The sequence below is a fragment of the Puma concolor genome, chromosome E1 (assembly GCF_028749965.1).
Source record: "Puma concolor isolate L17-30 chromosome E1, mPumCon1.1.hap2, whole genome shotgun sequence".
Taxonomy (NCBI): Eukaryota; Metazoa; Chordata; class Mammalia; order Carnivora; family Felidae; genus Puma; species Puma concolor.
Window position 1 is genome coordinate 26642344 of NC_141680.1, and position 18635 is coordinate 26660978.

Genomic DNA, 18635 nt, shown 5'->3' on the forward strand with positions numbered 1-18635 from the left:
ACCTCCAAAACGTTCAGTTCCAAATATCCTACTTTGCAATAGCTACCTCCTAACTTTTTAAATCGCTTATTCAAGAATCACTACTCTAACAATTCTTTGACCAAAGAGAAATTTCTAATTACTGCTCTCAAATCCTCACTTTCCTCCTTATCCACTGTCGCTCAAAATAATCATCTTTTATATAGATCCTCAATTCCAGGAATTTGTCCATCTAATCTAAACATTCAAATTTATTGACATTAACACTCACAAAAATAGAGAACTGTACAATGAACCCCCATATATTGGTCACCCAACTATAATCATCATCAACCCTCAGCCACTTTTAATTCACCTATACCCTTAACCTAGCTCTACAGATTCTTTCATTCCATTTAAAAAAATGGGAAAATATACATAAAATTTACCATTCAACTTTTTTTTAAAAGTAGGCTTCAAGAACAGTGTGGAGCCAAACATGGGGATTGAACTCACAACCATGAGATCAAGACCTGAGCTGAGATCAAGAGTCAGATGCTTAAGCAAATGAGCCACCAGGCACCTGTACCATTTAACCATTTTTAAGTATACAATTTAGTGACATTAAAGGCATTCACAATGCTGTCTGTGCAACCATCACCACCATCCATCTCCAGATTTTTTCATCTTCCCAAACAGAAACTCTGTACCATTAAGCAATAATAATACTCCTTTCCTCCCAAACCCTAGTAACCTCTAATCTAATATCTGTCTATGAATTTACCTACTCAAAATGTCTCATAAAAGTGAAATCATACGGTATTTATCCTTTTGTATCTGGCTTATTTCACTTAGTATAATGTTTTCAAGGTTCAACCATGTTGTAGTGTGTATCAGAACTTCATTCCTTTTTATGGCTGACAAATACTCCACTGTATGTACATACCACAGTTTACCCATTTGTCTGCTGATGGACATTTGGGTTGTTTCCACCTCTTGGCTATTGTGACCCACTAGGTTATTTTGAAGGAAATCAGAGGCATTTTATCATTTTCATTCATAAGTATTTCATTGTGTTATCTCTAAATGACTAACTCTTATTATTTTTTTTATTGCCTGTAGGACTATTTTCTCTTTAATCTATTCTAACCTCCATGCCTTCATCTATACCATTCCATCTATACTAAAATAGCTTTTGCAAAGGTCACCAAAGACTGCCATTTTATCAAGTCCAGTGGTCAGTTCCCAGGCCTCTTCTTACTAAAGCTCTCTGTAGCATTTGAAACTGATCATTCTTCCTTTAAACACTTCTTCACTTCTGGGACACCACTCACTCCTAATTTTCTTCTTTCGTCACTGGCTGCTTCTTCTCAATCTCCTTTTTTGTCATGTTTCAACCTCTAAATGTTGGAATGCATCAGGAATTACATTGGGGGGGGAGGTGTCTTCTCTATCTCTTACTCTCTAAACGTTATCATCTGGTCTCAGGGATTTAAATACCAACTATTTGTGATGACACCTATATTTTTATATCTCCAACAAAGGACACTGAAGTCTATATCCCACTTAAAAATATAACATACATGTTGAATTTAACTTGATTCCTGTCATCTCTTGCTCAAACCTACTCCTTCCTCAGTTTTCCTCACATTAAATGTTACCACCATTCACAAACAATTGCTCAGGCTGATAACCAAACTTGGGTTCCTCTTTCCCTCATACTCCATATCAAATTCATTAGCAAGCCAGGGAAAAGTCCTCATCTGGAAGTTCTTCAATTTAATCACACTTTCACTTCAAATTTAATCTTGCCCTATTGTCATTTTTACTTAACACGACATTCCTCAACTAAATTGCTTATTATTTGCAGTTTTCCTTTAAGATTTATTCTTTTTTCTTAAATTACTTTTTTTTTTTTTTTAATTTGAGGGAGAGAGAGAGAGAGAGAGATAGTGCACAGGGGAGAGGGGCAGAAGGAGAGAGAGAGAACCTTAAGCAAGCTCCACACTCAGCAAAGAGCCTGACGTGGGGCTTGATCCACAATCCTGGGATTATGACTTGAGCCAAAATCAAGAGTCAGACACTTAACAGACTGAGCCATGCAGGTGGCCCTCCATGTTAAACTAACAAGGCATGGAAACAATCCAACTGAATCATTTGTTATGGTATGGGGATTTTTCAGAGTTCATGTATAGAAATGTACGTGACTTTCCATTCTGCATTCCAGCAAGTTGAGAGGATACAAACTCCCTGGTGAATTTATACTCCCTAGTTTTGCAATAACAGAAGTCAAGGATAATACCTGAAGCATTTAAAACATTAGCAGGAGGGACTTCAGGTAAGAGAGTACAGAATGAAAGGATTATTAGACACTAGAATGTCTAGGTCATGAAAGGAAGTTGTACAGTCTCTCCTACTCAATAGATCAAACCACATGGTTGAATTATATGCTTTCTGGATGGCTCTTCAAAGAGTGATTAACTTAACATGGAATGTATCCTATATATTACATAGAATTCATATAAATTCTTCTTCTTGAGTTTGGAAACCACCTGTCCAGGCTTATCCCCCTCTCAACTCACCAATCCTGAGCATGGTTACTGGCTTCCTGAGGTGGGAGTGGGCTGGCTAATCGAGACACCTGAATCCAGACCGCATCATACAGGTCCTTCTTCCGGGTATGCACAGTACATGGAACAATCAGTGGCATTCCAAAGAGGCTGGGGCGATTCTTCTGAGATGAAAGGAAATACAGTTCTGTCCTCATCTGTATGTACAAACAAGAGAAGAAAGGGCTGAGAAGACAGGCCTTTGATTCCTCCCTTTCATTCTAAGGCAGCCAATAACAGGCAACAGTATCATTTTCAAAGTAGTCCCTACCACACTTCTCTTTATTTATAAAACCACATTTAATTAATATAGAGAATATGGTTATTTAGAGTGGAAGGTTGAAGATTGAAGTATCGCCAGTTTTAGAACTGCTATCAAACTTTTCAGCATTTAGTATTTTCAAACTAGTTTTCTCTGATAAATATTTCTCACACACACAGAACCACATGTAAAAACTAGTAATGGTTTCCTAACTCAAGGTTTTTAAAAGCACTTAAAATCCTTTCTCTAGAAAGGATGCCAGTAAACCAAACTGCCTCAAAACACAATTTTCTAATAAGGTGTTGACAGCTGTTGTTAGAGCAGCAATTCCTAAACTGTTGGGAAAATATGAAACCCAGCCATTTAATGTTATAACAACTTATGCACCTTCCTAAAAGTAGCTGAGCTGACTTTAGTCTTTTTTGTTTTTTAATTACGTGATAGAATAAAAGTAAAGTAAACTTTAAAAATATTTGCTTTTAGTATGTTAAGGAGATTCCTTAATATAGAGATACTGCACAGAAGTAGCTTGGAAATGGCTGCTTAATAAAACAAAAGTTTAGTATAATAAAAGGTTGACTGCAATTCAGGATTACTCAAAAAACTGCTGAGCACTTGGACATTTAATTCTTTAAGTGTGGTCTTTGTGTAGTAGTTAGAGAAGCTAAATCAACAACTTACAAACTCACCAAAGGTTAGCTAGTTTCTTAAAGACTTCTATTTCAGATTCTCAAGCATTTTCTCTTGCCATTATTCATTTTTTAAATTAAACCCTTTTTTTTTTTAAAGATCTTATTTTTAAGTAATCTCTACACCCAACATGGGGCTCAAACTTACAACCATGAGATCAAGAGTTGCATGCTCTACCAACTGAACTAGCCAGGCACTCCTTGCATTATTCATTTAAGCTTAGCTAAATACGTGATTCTAAGACTGTATTTCATGTGCTGATGTTCTTATAAGACTCACAGTTGATACGTGGACAGAATTCAGAATAACTATTTTTCAAAAACCTAAAAACAGGGGCACATGGGTAGCTCAATCAGTTGATCATCTTACTCTTGATTTCAGCTCAGGTCGTGATCTTGTGGTCATGAGATCAAGCCCTGCATCAGGCTCTGTGCTGGATGTGGAGCCTGTTTAAGATTCTCTCTCTCCCTCTCCTTCTGCCCCCCACCCCTGTGTGCACACTCTCTCTCTAAAAAAAACAAACAACCAATAAAACAAAAATCTAAAAATATAGGTTAATTCTTCTCTCCTTAAACTTCTACTGTTCTTCCACTCTCTCAGCAGATGACTTATTTTACTAAATAAATGAGATCATCAAAGCAATGACCTCTTCATTCCTCAGTGTAGCTCTTTTCTAAACCCACAAAAAATTTTCATCCTCTTGAAGGTAACTTCTCCCAGTACCACTGGGAGATACTACTCAGTTCCTCATGGGAATAACACTCCCAGCTTTCCTATACCAGGAATCCTCCTTTTGCTCTCTCCTAACAACTTTTCCTCCCAGCTGGAAAAACTCATTTGGCCCAACTGTTCAAAGGAGTTTTGTTCCATTTCTTTACTCGGTTATATTGCGAAACTTCAATTTTCACTCTTTTGATTTCTCTGATCCATGTAAACCACTTCTTTCTTTCTTTTTTCCTTTAAATTGACTTTTCCTTTATTTGTCACATCAATACCGTTTTCCCATTTCTCTATTTTCTGAATATTCTTGCCTAGGTTGCCTTGTCTCATTCTTATTCATCTTTTACCTTGCAGAAAGGAGGAGACAAAAAATAAACTACTTTCAAAGTAATTCAATCATGAGATCAGAAAGGTCTGAAAGAAGGTGGCAATAAAAATGAAGAAATGGTAAATTCAAGTAGTATTTTAAAATAAGATATTAAGGGGATGGGGCCCCTGGGTGGCTCAGTTGGTTAAGCATCCGATTTCGGCTCAGGTCATGATCTCACAGTTCGTTGAGTTCAAGCCCCACATTGGGCTCTGTACTGACAGCTCAGAGCCTGGAGCCTGCTTCGGATTCTGTGTCTCCCTTCCACTCTGCCCCTCCCCAACTTGTGCTCTTTCTCTCAAAAATGAAAGAATAAATAAACTTAAAAAAAAAAAGAAAAGAAATTAAGGGTTGCCTGGATGGCTCAGCTTGTTGACTGTATGACTTCAGCTCAGGTCATGATCTCATGGTTTGTGAGTTCAAGCCCCCACATCAGGCTCTGCTGTCAGCACAGAGCCCACTTAGGATCCTCCCTTCTCCTCTCTCTCTGCCACTCCACCACTCGTGCTCTCTCTTTCTCTCAAAAAATACATTGTTTTAAAAAAAAGTAGAAGAAATTAAAGGGCATAGTGATATACTGAATATAGGGTTTTAGAAGAAAAGGGGAGAAAAAAAATCTAAGGATACTCTCAGCCTTTAGCTTTTAGCATGGAAGAATGGTGTTGCCTTTCACAGAAATAATAGGAAAAGGGACTTGACTTGAGACAGACAGATGGTAAAATCAATTTTAGGTATTCCTAAAGCACCTGTCTAGATCATGAAAGAAACTGGAAATCAATAACTGGTTAAAAGGTGAAAATTAAGAGTTGACAATGTGGCTTTATGGTCTAATAATTACAAAAAACTGTATATAATGCTTTAGCACTTACCAAGTGCTCTATAAAACATATTCATGAAAATTCAAGAGAGTGGTTTTCCAAGACTTTTTAAAAAGTACATGAGAATTCTTAATTTATGATCTGATAATACTTGGTTAAAAAAAAAAGAGAGAGAGACATAGGGGAATGCTGATGGGAGTAGTTGGAGCTGTACTTAAAGCCAATACCAAGTACAAATGGATGCCTTAATTCTCTATCCACTCATATAATCCCATACAATCCTGTCTAGAACGTGGCCCATAGAATGTCATCTACGTTGTCAGGTGCTCAATTTAAGTCATGAGTTATTAATTCAAAAGGGTAGACAAGTACATTTTAAAGAATTATCACAAAGCAAATAGCTGTATAATCACTAGTCAAAGACAGAATACAGCTAGCACTCCAAAAGCCTCCCTCTGCTTCCTCCCAATCACAATTTCTTCCTTCCTTCAAAAGTTCAGTTTTTCTAATTTTATGGTAATCACTTCCTTGCTTTTTCTTTATAGTTTCATAGGCTATGCATAAAAACAGTAAATTTCATTTTCCCTGTTTTTAAAGTTTTTATTTATAAAAAGAATCATATATTTTATATTTCTTTTGTGTCTGGCTTCTTTTCCACATTAGGTTTATGAAATTCATTTATGTTGGGTACAACTCTAAATTCATTCATTTTCATTGCTGTAGAATATTCTATCATATGAATGTCTCAACTTCCTTATCCTTTTTCTACTACTAATGGACATTTAATGTTTTTATTTTTTGTTTTCAGCTTTGGGCGATTACAGATAATGCTGCTAGTGCTAATGCTGCTGAATGAATATTCTTGTACATATCTCCTGATACACACGTCTGTTTGGTAGATGCTTAAAAAGGAGAATTGCTTACCTTTAACTAGAAAACTACTTTCCAAAAGAGCTGTATTAACTTATACTCTTATTAGCAGTGTATGAGAGTTCCTGTTGCTCAAATATCCTCATCATCACTGTTAATCAGTTTAAGCTGCTCTGGTGGGTGTGCGGTGATATGCTAATGGAGCTTTAATTTGTATTTCCCTGGTTAGTAGTCTGGCTGATCACTTTTTCATATGGTTACTGGCTATTTGTATATCCTTTCTGTGAAGTGCTTATTTAAAATTAACCATTTTTTATTCAAAAAAATTTTTTATTTGAGAAAGGGAGAGACAGAATAAGCAGGGAAGAGGGGCAGAAGGAGAGAGAATCTTTAGCAGGCTCACACTCAGCACAGAGCTGAGGCTCAACTGTGGGGCTCAATCCCACAACCCTGGGATCATGACCTGAGCCAAAATCAAGAGTCAGATACCCAACTGACTGAGCCGCCCAGCGCCCTGAATTGTTTTTTAATGATTTATATGAGTTCTTTATATTTTCTAGATTGAGTCTTTTTGTGGTTATAGGAGTGGCAGACATCTTTGACTCCAAGGCTTGCCTTTCTATGCAATGGCATCTTTTGATGGAACTAAAGTTCTTAATTTTAATGATGTCCAATTTATTAATCTTTTCCTTTATGGTTAGTGCTTTTTGTGTCCTATTTAAGTAGTCTTTTCCTACATCAAGGTCATGAATGTATTCACCTATTATCTTCTAGGAGCTGTTTTATTGTTTTGCTTTCATATTTAGTTCTGTAGTCCACCTGGAATTGAACATTATGTGGTAAGAGGTAGGTGTCAAGTTTCATATGGCTATTCAATTATCTCAGCACCATTTGCCAAGAAAATTGTCTTTCTCTCACTGCTTTGCAATGCTATCTTTGTTATAACTCAAATGTTCATACATTTGTGAATCTGTCTCTGGGTTCTCTATTCTAAACCACTGTTAACTACTTGTCTTTTCTCATACCAATATCACAATGTCTTAAGTACTTAAGTGTTATAAAATAATTGTAATATCTTGTGGCTCAATTCGTCATGCTTTACTCTTCTTCAAGAGTGTCTTGGTTATTCCAGTGCTTTGTATTTCCACATTTTTAATTTCACTTTTTTTTTTACTTTTTTTTATTAAAAAAATTTTTTTTAATTTAGTTTGAGAGACAGAGAGAGCAGAGGAGGGGCAGAGAGAGAAGGAAAGAGAGAATCCCAGGCAGGCTCCGTGCTGTCAGCACAGAGCCCGATGCAGGGCTCGAACTCACGAACCATGAGATCATGACCTGAGCCGAAACCAAGAGTCAGACGCTTAACCAACTAAGCCACCCAGTGCCCCCGCCCCCCGTTTGTTTAAGTTTCTTTATTTTGATAGAGCACAGGAGGGGCAGAGAGAGAGAATAATTTTTTTACTTTTTAAGTAAGCTCTGTGCCCAACATAGGGCTTGAACTTATGACCTCAAGATCAAGAGTCCCATACTCTACTGAATGAGCTAGCCAGGTGCCCCTCTGCTTCCACATTTTAGCATCAGCTTATCAAGTTTACATACACGAGCATACATACACATAGTAAGCATTTATATTGGGATTGTGCACTGAATCTGTAGATGAGTTTGTGAAGAACTCAGATCTTTGAAATATCTGGTCTTCTAATCCATGAACATGGTCTATTTCCCTCAAATATTTGAGTCTTCTTTAATTTTTATCAATATTTTTATTGCTTTCCATATAGATACCTTGTGTATCTGTTGCAGTTTATTTCTAGGTACTTAAATCTAATGACAAGTGCTATCAGTAAATCTCACTAGTGAACAGCAGAGGGAGAAGCAGAAGATCATGTAAAGATGGAGGCAGAGATTGGAGTTATGAGATAAGAAATGCCTATGGAAGTTGGAAGAGGCAAGGAAGGATTCTCCCCTAAAGCCTTTGGAGGGAGCACAGCCCTGGTGATTTCAGATGTCTTGAGATACCTATAGAACTATGAAAGAATAAATTTCTGTTGTTTTAAGCCATGAAATTTGTGCTAATTTGTTACAGCAGTCCTAGGAAACTTGTTTTTACCCAAGAACGTTCCTGTTTCTCTCCAAAAAAACCAACCAACCAACCTCCAAATACATCCATGCTTACATGGCAGAGAAGATGTACATGCCTACATGAAAATATGGGAGACACAAACTTTTAAAAAGGGAGTAGTATTTGGATGTAGCAGCCATCCTGTTGCTGCTTAATATGAGTGAGGAATGACACTTCAAATTTTTAAAAAATGTTTATTCATTTTGTGTGTGTGTGTGTGTGTGTGTGTGAGAGAGAGAGAGAGAGAGAGAGAGAGAGAACAAGTGGGGGAGGAGCAGAGAGAGAGGGAGACACAGAATCTAAAGCAGGCTCCAGGCTCTGAGCCATCAGCACAGAGCTGATACAGGCTTGAACCCACAAATTGTGAGATCATGACCTGAGCTGAGTCAGACACTTAAACGACTGAGCCACCCAGATGCCACTGAGGAATGGTATTTCACACAATGGCCAGCATGTGTGATACTAAATCCTGGCTCTGATCACTTACAATAACACCCTGAAAGTGAACACAATGAAGAGGCTTCAAAGACAGAAAGTGGCTATGTTTCACAAATGACATTGGTTAAGATGAGCAGTAAGTTGCCTAATTTAAACTAACCATTTTTCGGTGGACTGCAATGATGTAGCCTGTAAAGGAATTGTCAGGAAGAGATGGCATATGACCATTCACCATTCCATTTGTGAAGTTCTTCTCAGTTCCACATGGCACAACAGTGTTTGGCATTCCATTGGGTATAAACATTGGTCGGGGCAAGTCTCCATTGGTTGTTAGGGTCAACATTCCATTTGTAGATGGGGAAGAGGAGAAATCTACAAATTCATAGATAAGTACAGCATCATAAGCTTGTGGTGTTTTCATCTTTGCTCTTTTCTCAAATAATGTGGGGACCAAGACCACTGTAGTAGAGTCTCTTTTAGCAAAGGACAGGGAGAAATCATAGTTCAAATAATAATTCTGGACTGACTGGAAGATTTTAATTTCAGATTTTACTTCTATAACTCACACTTAAGATGAAATGACAAAGCAAGAATAACTGCTGGAAGTAACTGCTTGGAAGTATAAGTAAAAAAAAAAAAAGTTGGTTTTCTTTTAGTTTTCTGAAAAGTAGAAGTAAAATTTTTGTAAGAATCTTTATCAGCATCATTCAACCTAAATGGTATTAAATTTAGACCTGTTCAACCTAAATGGTATTAAATTCAGATGGAAAATCCCATTTTTTTGTTCTTACAAATAGTTTGAACATACAGATAGTTCTGCCACTTGTTTTCTTTTCCCTCTCTATGAATTCATTTCTCTATTCCCCTAAAAATGTTCAGTTGAAAACAACAGTGTCTAGCTAGATGTTCCTTTTTTTTTTTTCATTTTAGTTTTTAAAAAATATTTTTTAGATTAGTTTTAGATAAAGAGGAAAGTACAGATTTCGCATTTGTCCCCAAAAATGCAAAGCCTTCCCCATTAGCAACATCCCCCCAACCAAAGTGATATATTTGTTACAAATGATGAAAGATGCCTTTTAAATTTAAATTGTATTAAAAATGTATTTCTCTTAGTCTCAACAGTCCATATGACTTGTGAATATTTTATTGGATGGAAAAGATTACAGAAAATTTCCATCATTGCAGACAGTTCTATTGAACAGTGATTATTTAAACAAAAAAGCAGTATTAAATCATCCATCAACCCACTATCAATACTCTACTAAGTGCCAATAAGAGGAGCCTCATTCTCTATGAGGCCCTTTATAGTCAGGAAATAAACCTAATTATAAGCAGTATGAAGAATAGACCAACAATGTTAATGGTCAAAAAGATTTAATTGATAACCATATCAAACCACATGCATATTAAACATTCTTTTTTTGTTATTTCCTACCCCCACTTAAATAGATTCTTTTTGTCATGTTTATTGTTTTATTCTCTGATAGTATATTATATATCTCTCACACCATTTGTTGCCATGTTAGTATCAGATAAAAGAATTAAGAGATCTGAATTCCAGTGGTAGACTTAGTTAAATAAGCATCTGCTTGTCACTTACATTGCCTGAATTTTAGGTTCCTCATCTAAAAAATGAGGAATCTGAGCCAAATGATCACCAAGGTTTCCATCAGTCTCCAAAATTCTTTTGCCTGAATATACTTAGCCCAAATAAATATAAACCCTTAGGCCAATATTTAAAGCCGAAATAACGAGAATAACTAGTTCTATTTTACCTGTCTGTGTTGGACTAGAAGCTGAAATTGGAGATCCAGGAATGGGAATTTCAAATGCACACAAAAATCCACTCACTGAGAGTCTCACTTTTTGGTTGTCTTGAGGGAAATTCTACAGAAAAAGAGGATGAGAAGGAGGAAATGTTTCATATAAAATGGAAAATCATTTGAAACAAACGTCTTAGATGGTTTCACGAATAAAACAAACAAAATGACTGAATAACTTTTCTCAAACAGCTAAAAGATGAAAGCTTGATAAACTGACTGAAAACTAACCTCACTGACAAAACATGTTATCCCATTCCATAGGAAAGAAGTTGTTTTGAATAACTGATGGCTTAAGTTTTGTCCTTCATTTCAAGCATCTAAATCCCAAACCTCAGAGAGACCTTACCTTTGCATTACACATGAGAAAACATCAGTTGGGAGTTTGTTCAGAAAGCCCAAAGATGAATATGAATAATATCAATGGTAGGAGTTCAATTGAGGGTAGGCAATATATTATTATTTTATTAATTTTAATTTTTATTTATTTTTGTTTCAAGCTTTTACTTAAATCCTAGCTAGTTAATACATATATAGCGTAATATTAGTTCCAGGCAATGTATTTATTAAATTGCTTGCTTCTCCAGCTGGTATGCACGAAGAAGTGATTTATGTCAATTTGTCTTTGCTCTCTAACATCTTAGTGTGTTGAAAGGCCAGGTATATATATTCATAAATAAATCGTAAAAGCATACATTTATAAATATGTAAAATACTTTAACCAAGGAAGAATTCTAGTAAGAGTGGTAATACAAAAACCTGTAAAGTGTAGCAGCAGTAGTCACTGGGGGAAATCTATACTGTAGTGATGTAGCTAGATTACTCCATACAGATAGCGCTAGGCTTATATTGCCCTTCTTTTAAAATGCCACTATCAGGGTACCTGGGTGGCTCAGTTGGTTAAGTTAAGTTGTCCATCTTCAGCTCAGGTCATGATTTCATGGTCATGGGTTTGAGCCCCGCATCAGGCTCTGTGCAGACAGCTCCCTGGAGCCTGCTTTGGATTCTGTGTCTACCTCTCTTTCTGCCCCTTCCCTGCTTACTCTCTTGTCTCTGTCTCTCAAAAATGAATAAAAATGTTAAAAAAAAATTTTTTTTTAATGCCACTATCATTATTACTTCTTTATGCTGGTAGATACCCTTTTTAAAGTTTCAGGGATGGGAAACTGTTAAATTTTGTTCATTCTTTGTTGTGTTTTGATATCCCCTTCAGTCATTTAATAATTAATTGAGAAAACTGTGATCTTTAAAGGATGGAATCAAGGGTATCCTAGAAAGAATAATCAATATTACCTTTATGTTGGACCCATGTACTTCTGCAAGAAGGATCTGTTCTGATTTAAGTCCACAGAGATCGCTCAGCTGTTTTTTTAAACCTGTGTACTTTTCATCCATATTCAGTCGTAGTCCATATCGTACAGGGGTAGTACCATCCAGCTTAATAACTAGTAAAGAGAAAACATCTTTTAGGTATAATGCATATAATGCACATTTCACTGAAAGCTCTACTGTGTGTGTGTGTGTGTGTGTGTGTGTGTGTGTCTGTGTGCGTGTGTGTCTTGGAAACAGCAAACGTTTCAGTCTAGAATTTTTATTTTACATGTAAACTACAAGAAATGGTTGTATCATCAGGGATGATACTGAGTGAAATCATTATTTTTTGATGTTCATCTGATATAGAAGTGTGAGTGGTTTTGTAAGATTTTAAAGAGTTTCTGGCATGTTTGAAACTAACAGAGGTATCAATGGGCACAAGGCGTGGTCCCATGTTCCAGGGTCTGGAGTTCCTGCCTGAAATTACACTGTTGGATTATAACATGCTGACCAATTTTTATGATAATACATTATAATGTTTGTTTATTTGGGGGGGGGGGAGCCAGAGAGAGGGAGATACAGAATCCAAAGCAGGCTCCAGGCTTTGAGATGTCAGTACAGACCTTGACATGGGGCTCGAACCCATGAGCCATGAGATCATCCTGAGCCAAAGTCAGACACTTAACTGACTAAGCCACCTAGGTGCCCCTATGAGAATGCAGTATAAAGAAATGACTATACTTAGAAATTCAAATTCAGGCTACCTGATCAATGTAGAAGACATTGAAGTTAAGTAGATTTTCAGAACTTTGTGACCTACCTGTTATTTCTAAGTGCATATAACTGTCCATTGGTAGTGGCAAAGACAAAAAATTGAAAGGGTCAAATCGCACACTTATATGCCCACACGTTTTGCATCTGACTTGGGACCTCAGCTGCCCATGGAACAAATCCACAACAATCGATCTATTCCTTCTCAGATGGTTGTCCCATGCCTAGCAAGGAAAAAGATCAGAGAGCTTTCTTTTTTCAAAATTCAAAAAATAATTATTTCTACATAAATTCAAATAAATTGGTTAAATATTTTAGGTTTAAATGCCAAGAATATAACCCTCTGAAACTAATGTAACATTATGTCAACTATACTCCAATAAAAAAAAAGAACATAATTCTTAATCTTCATTTAAGATATAGAAACTTTCTGCCTGCAAATTTACAAATCAAGTATGTAATTTAAAATGTACTGGCCTACTGAGGAGAGAAAACCAGTTCTTGATTAGAATGTGATTCTTTCTGTTCAACCTAAATGATATTAAATTCAGACGGAAAAATCCCTTTTGTTCTTACCATGGTAACAATGATGAGAATTAAAGTTCTTTGTCCATTAAAGAGCAGATAAAACATACATATTCATCATTGTACACATCATTTTAGCAATTATGGGGACTCCTGAAGTTCTACTGAGTAAGTCCTGCATCCTTTCCCATAAGTTTACAATGTAAAATTTTTCATTAAAGATGCCTTGTTTTGGCATTACTGAACAAGAATCAAGCAGAGAAATATAAATTCTTTTACTTCCATAGTAAAATTTTGATCACAGAATAGTTTAGTTAGCATTCAACTTGTACAACACACATCTGTGGCCAGAACATTTTATCTATTGCTTACATTAGAAACTCAAAACCGACAAACCTCTGCAGCTACTTCCCAGTCTGGTCGGCCATCACTGTCCTTCAGTTCCACATAGGGCTTCTCATGGACTCGGTTAAGATCTTCATGGAGACCATCCAAGAGAAAAGCCAGAAGTTCTTGGGAGTCTTGTTGCTGGAACCCATTAAACCTGGGAGCATATTTTGCTATGGTCCACTATAAATATAACAGAATCAAACTCATTATTTGCTACCCCATAAAATTTGGAATGAACATGCCCCATAATTCAATCAGAGGCATTATAAGAAGATAGAGTATTTAGTCTGCCTCCATTTCAGCAAATATATTTGGAATAATCATGAAATCTCTCGTGTCTTAATTTCAAATGACAAAAAAAAAAAAAAAAAAAACAAGGGAAGAAAAACAAAAAAGTATTTTGGCTAATTCTGTGTCCCAGTTCAGTATCATATAAGCAAAAAGTTCTTTAGGTACACAGACATTATTTAAGACAAGTAAAGACAGAAATATATATATATATACATATATATACATATATATATGTATGTATATATATGTATGTGTATATATATATATATATATATATATATATTTTTTTTTTTTTTTTTTTTTTTTTAAGGTTTTTATTTTGAGAAAGACAGAGACAGTGTGAGCAGGAGAGGGGGAGAGAGAGAAAGGGAGAGAGAGAAATAATCCCTAATAGGCTCCACACTGTCAGCACAGAACCTGATAAGGGGCTTGAACTCCCGAAACTGTGAGATCATGACCTGAGCCGAAATCAAGAGTTTGACACTTAACTGACTGAGCCACCCTGACACCCCAAGACAGAAATATTAAAATAGCATTTGCTTTCATTGAAAAATTCCTGTTACAGTTTTCTTTTACAGTTAACCTATCTAGTCTTATAACCTTTTATTACTAGAGGCAGAATAGCCTCATGTTTAACTCTGAGGACTTACTATCTTGTAATCTTGGGCAAACTATTTAACTGCTCTGAGCCTTAGTTTCCTGAGCCATAAAATGAAGATAATAATATTGCTTTATATTACAGGACTATTTAGAAGATTAAAGGAGTTAATACAAACAAAATATCATTAGAATAGTGCCTGGAACATGAAAAGATGCTCAACATCGCTCCTTATCAGGGAAATACAAATCAAAACCACACTCAGATATCACCTCATGCCAGTCAGAGTGGCCAAAATGAACAAATCAGGAGACTATAGATGCTGGCGAGGATGTGGAGAAATAGGAACCCTCTTGCACTGTTGGTGGGAATGCAAATTGGTGCAGCCACTCTGGAAAACAGTGTGGAGGTTCCTCAAAAAATTAAAAATAGACCTACCCTATGACCCAGCAGTAGCACTGCTAGGAATTTACCCAAGGGATGCAGGAGTACTGATGCATGGGGCACTTGTACCCCAATGTTTATAGCAGCACTCTCAACAACAGCCAAATTATGGAAAGAGCCTAAATGTCCATCAACTGATGAATGGATAAAGAAATTGTGGTTTATATACACAATGGAGTACTATGTGGCAATGAGAAAGAATGAAATATGGCCCTTTGTAGCAACATGGATAGAACTGGAGAGTGTGATGCTAAGTGAAATAAGCCATACAGAGAAAGACAGATACCATATGTGTTCACTCTTATGTGGATCCTGAGAAACTTAAAGAAACCCACGGGGGAGGGGAAGGGAAAAAAAAAGAGAGAGGTTAGAGTAGAAGAGAGCCAAAGCATAAGAGACTCTTAAAAACTGAGAACAAACGGAGGGTTGATGGGGGGTGGGAGGGAGGGGAGGGTGGGTGATGGGTATTGAAGAGGGTACCTTTTGGGATGAGCACTGGGTGTTGTATGGAAACCAATTTGACAATAAACTTCATATATTGAAAAAAAAAAGAATAGTGCCTGGAAGTGGTTAAGTAGTCAAATTTTTAGCTATTATGATTATTAATTTTAAACTAAAAAGTTTTTGTATTGTTTTTAAATAAAGATAAAAAATAACCCTAACTTTACTACATATGATATTAATGCAAAATTTGTATCCATGAATTTCAGTAATTACATTCTTTCAGTTTTTTTAAATTCTACAGATAGAATTAATTACTTTAGTAATGTCAAAAATATATGGAGTATCATTAACTAGACTCAGAGGTATATCTTGCAGTTATAATACTGTTAATAGTAAAGGACTAACAATGGAAGATTTACTATACATACAAGTAAGATACCTGATAAATTAGTAAACTGAATGACATTCCAAATTTAGACTGTGACTTTGTTTCCCAGTATTTTGCATACATCTGAACAAGTAAAAGTATTTGACATCTATGTCTAGTGAAGCATCTAAAAAACATTAGTTAAACTAGAACTAAAAAAGCTAAACATAAAAAGCACGTGGAGAAAAAGAATTACTTAAACAACTGCTTAGGACTTAAATACTTTCATATTATTTTAATCTGCTTACCCGAAGCTTTAATGGGGCGACATTCTTCTGAGTTCCACTCCAAAGTTCCTGTACTAAATCCCCATAGCACTTAGCCATATGCCCCTTCATACCAATGGGATTTGTCCTAGAAGTTTAAAGAGGAGAATTTTTGCGAAAGATTCTCATAAATCACAATCACAGAAATGCCTAGCATCTATTTTCTCACATCAAAATATCTTTTTTAAACAAGTATGTCTTTTCCCTCATTTCATACTAACTAGGGCAAATAAGACTTTTGGGTTCATATCAAAATTATAAAGAGAGAGCAATGAATCAGGAAATATTATTACCTGTTGAGTTCATAAAGATGTCTCCCTGAGATAAAATACTGTGTCAGTGGCTGTGTGTTACTAACACACTGGATGCTTGAGTTCATGAAGCATGTGTTTCCCAGGTTACTCAGACCTGTGGCTCCCTTTTCTGTGGGAACTGGAACAAACAATATGAGAAAGAAGCTTGGCTATAGTAAGATGTCACAGACCAAACAGTTACTTGTATTTGATGCAAAGATTTTTAAAATTCTTTCAGTTGGCTAAATGGAGCTAATACTTCTTTATCCAGTCTTGGAATGCTAAAAGTAGAGAAGGTTTTTCATGGGATGTCACTGGCAATCATGATAATCCAAGTTCATTTGTGATCTAAAAGTAGCAATGATTCTAACTGCTATGATAGTTTTTTTTTTTAATTTTTTTAAATGTTTTTATTTATTTTTGAGACAGAGAGAGACAGAACATGAGCAGGGCAGGGGCAGAGAGAGAGGGAGACACAGAATCCGAAGCAGGCCCCAGGCTCTGAGCTGTGAGCACAGAGCCTGACGCGGGGCTCAAACTCATGGACTGTGAGATCATGATCTGAGCTGAAGTCGGATGCTTAACTGACTAAGCCACCCAGGCACCCATGCTATGATAGTTTTTTAGAATTCAAACAATTCTCTCCTAGTATCGGGTCTTTAAAAAGATATAAATTCTTTAATTGTGAGGTTATAAAAAATGTGATGCTTCAGGAAAAAGTAAAGTAAAAGGGGAACTAGTTCACTTTTGAACTAGAGGGCCAAAAGTTGTTAACACTTCAATAGATAAGAAAATTAAAAAAAAAAAAAAAGAAGGAGGAGGAGGAGGAGCATAAGCAGAGGAAGAAGAAGAAGAAGACGACGACTTTTAAGACCATCTCTTTAAAAATAATACATCAGAGACTTACCCTTGTGTCTATCTATTTTACTACTGTTTGCTATAAAGGACATTTCCTCAGGCCAACTCATATCTTTGTTGCGAACTGGAAAGACAGAAAATGTGTTAATTTCTTATCTATATCCATTTAATTGCTTCTTTTTTTTTTTTTTTTGAAAAGAGTTTATTTCTTTTTTTTTTTTTTTTTTTTTTTTTTTTTTTTTTAAATGTTTTTCTTTCTTTTTAAGACAGAGAGACAGAGCAGGAGTGGGGAGGGACAGAGAGAGAGGGAGACACAGAATCGGAAGCAGGCTCCAGGCTCCGAGCTGTCAGCACAGAGCCCGACGCGGGGCCCGAACCCACGAACCGCGAGATCATGACCTGAGCCGAAGTCGGACACTTAACCGACCGAGCCACCCAGGCGCCCCGAAAAGAGTTTATTTCTAAATAAACCAGAAACTGAAAAAAAAGGGGTTAATTTTGTAATTGATTCTAAAACTATTCCAACTCTATATTGGGGACTTTACAGTCACTTAATTAGAATTCATTAGTAAGCTATTCCCTCAATTACCTGCCTGGATTAAAATTATACTCAAGTATCGATAAATGTAATTAAAGCTCTTAAACTCAATGCATTAGAATTATCACAATTCCTTCTTAAATTGTGACAACTGTTAGAGTAAAACTCTATTTTAATACAAAGGCAGCTAGCAATGTTTCCAAAAATCTTGATGGGAAAAGATACATTTTAAATTTTCAATGACACATGCATGCCACTATGTAAATGTATATGTGAATATACAAGTAAGCTCTGTTGGTGAGTGACCAGTGTTGATGACTAATGAAAGCCTGTGCCACTAACTGTGCCAGAAAGTTAGTTTTCTTACTCAAACTCAAAAAAGGCAGCTTGAAATTTCTAAGAAATTTTGTAAATTTATAACCGAATTCACTTGTTTCTACCCACCATTTCCATCCATTGCCAGCCAATGAATGTAGACATATTTTTCTTTTAAAGCTATCTTGATAGTATGTAGGATTACATAAGACCTTAATAGTTTTTCTTTACTATAATAGTTAGAAAAATTATAAAATGAATTATTGAGTAACTAAACCTTAAATTCTTTCCCTAAAATCTAATATAGATTCATGCTTCCATCTTGTACCTTCAATTACCAGATGCTGCTCATCCTGGATTTTCAAATATTCCAATCTATGATCCTCATCATCCAGAAGAGTAAGGTAATTCTGGTAAGGAGGAGGAAATGTTTTTGTTAAATTGATTACTAAATTTAAAACAAAATGGAAATAAAATAAAAATGAATGGC

The 18635-nt window shown here is 36.0% G+C and overlaps 1 protein-coding gene across 2 annotated transcripts in view; it reads right to left on the minus strand.

The window, feature by feature from the left end:
• Positions 1 to 18635, minus strand: part of USP32 (ubiquitin specific peptidase 32) — a 244812-nt gene that overhangs the window by 19761 nt on the left and 206416 nt on the right. For both annotated transcript variants that reach the window (XM_086686756.1, XM_086686755.1), the window contains exons 18-27: positions 18474 to 18555; positions 17342 to 17416; positions 16435 to 16573; positions 16124 to 16229; positions 13678 to 13851; positions 12806 to 12980; positions 11965 to 12116; positions 10627 to 10738; positions 9012 to 9223; positions 2541 to 2725 (exon numbers count right to left, since the gene is read on the minus strand). In XM_086686756.1, coding sequence (XP_086542882.1) covers positions 2541 to 2725; positions 9012 to 9223; positions 10627 to 10738; positions 11965 to 12116; positions 12806 to 12980; positions 13678 to 13851; positions 16124 to 16229; positions 16435 to 16573; positions 17342 to 17416; positions 18474 to 18555 — 1412 coding nt within the window. The remainder of the gene's footprint in view (positions 1 to 2540; positions 2726 to 9011; positions 9224 to 10626; positions 10739 to 11964; positions 12117 to 12805; positions 12981 to 13677; positions 13852 to 16123; positions 16230 to 16434; positions 16574 to 17341; positions 17417 to 18473; positions 18556 to 18635) is intronic.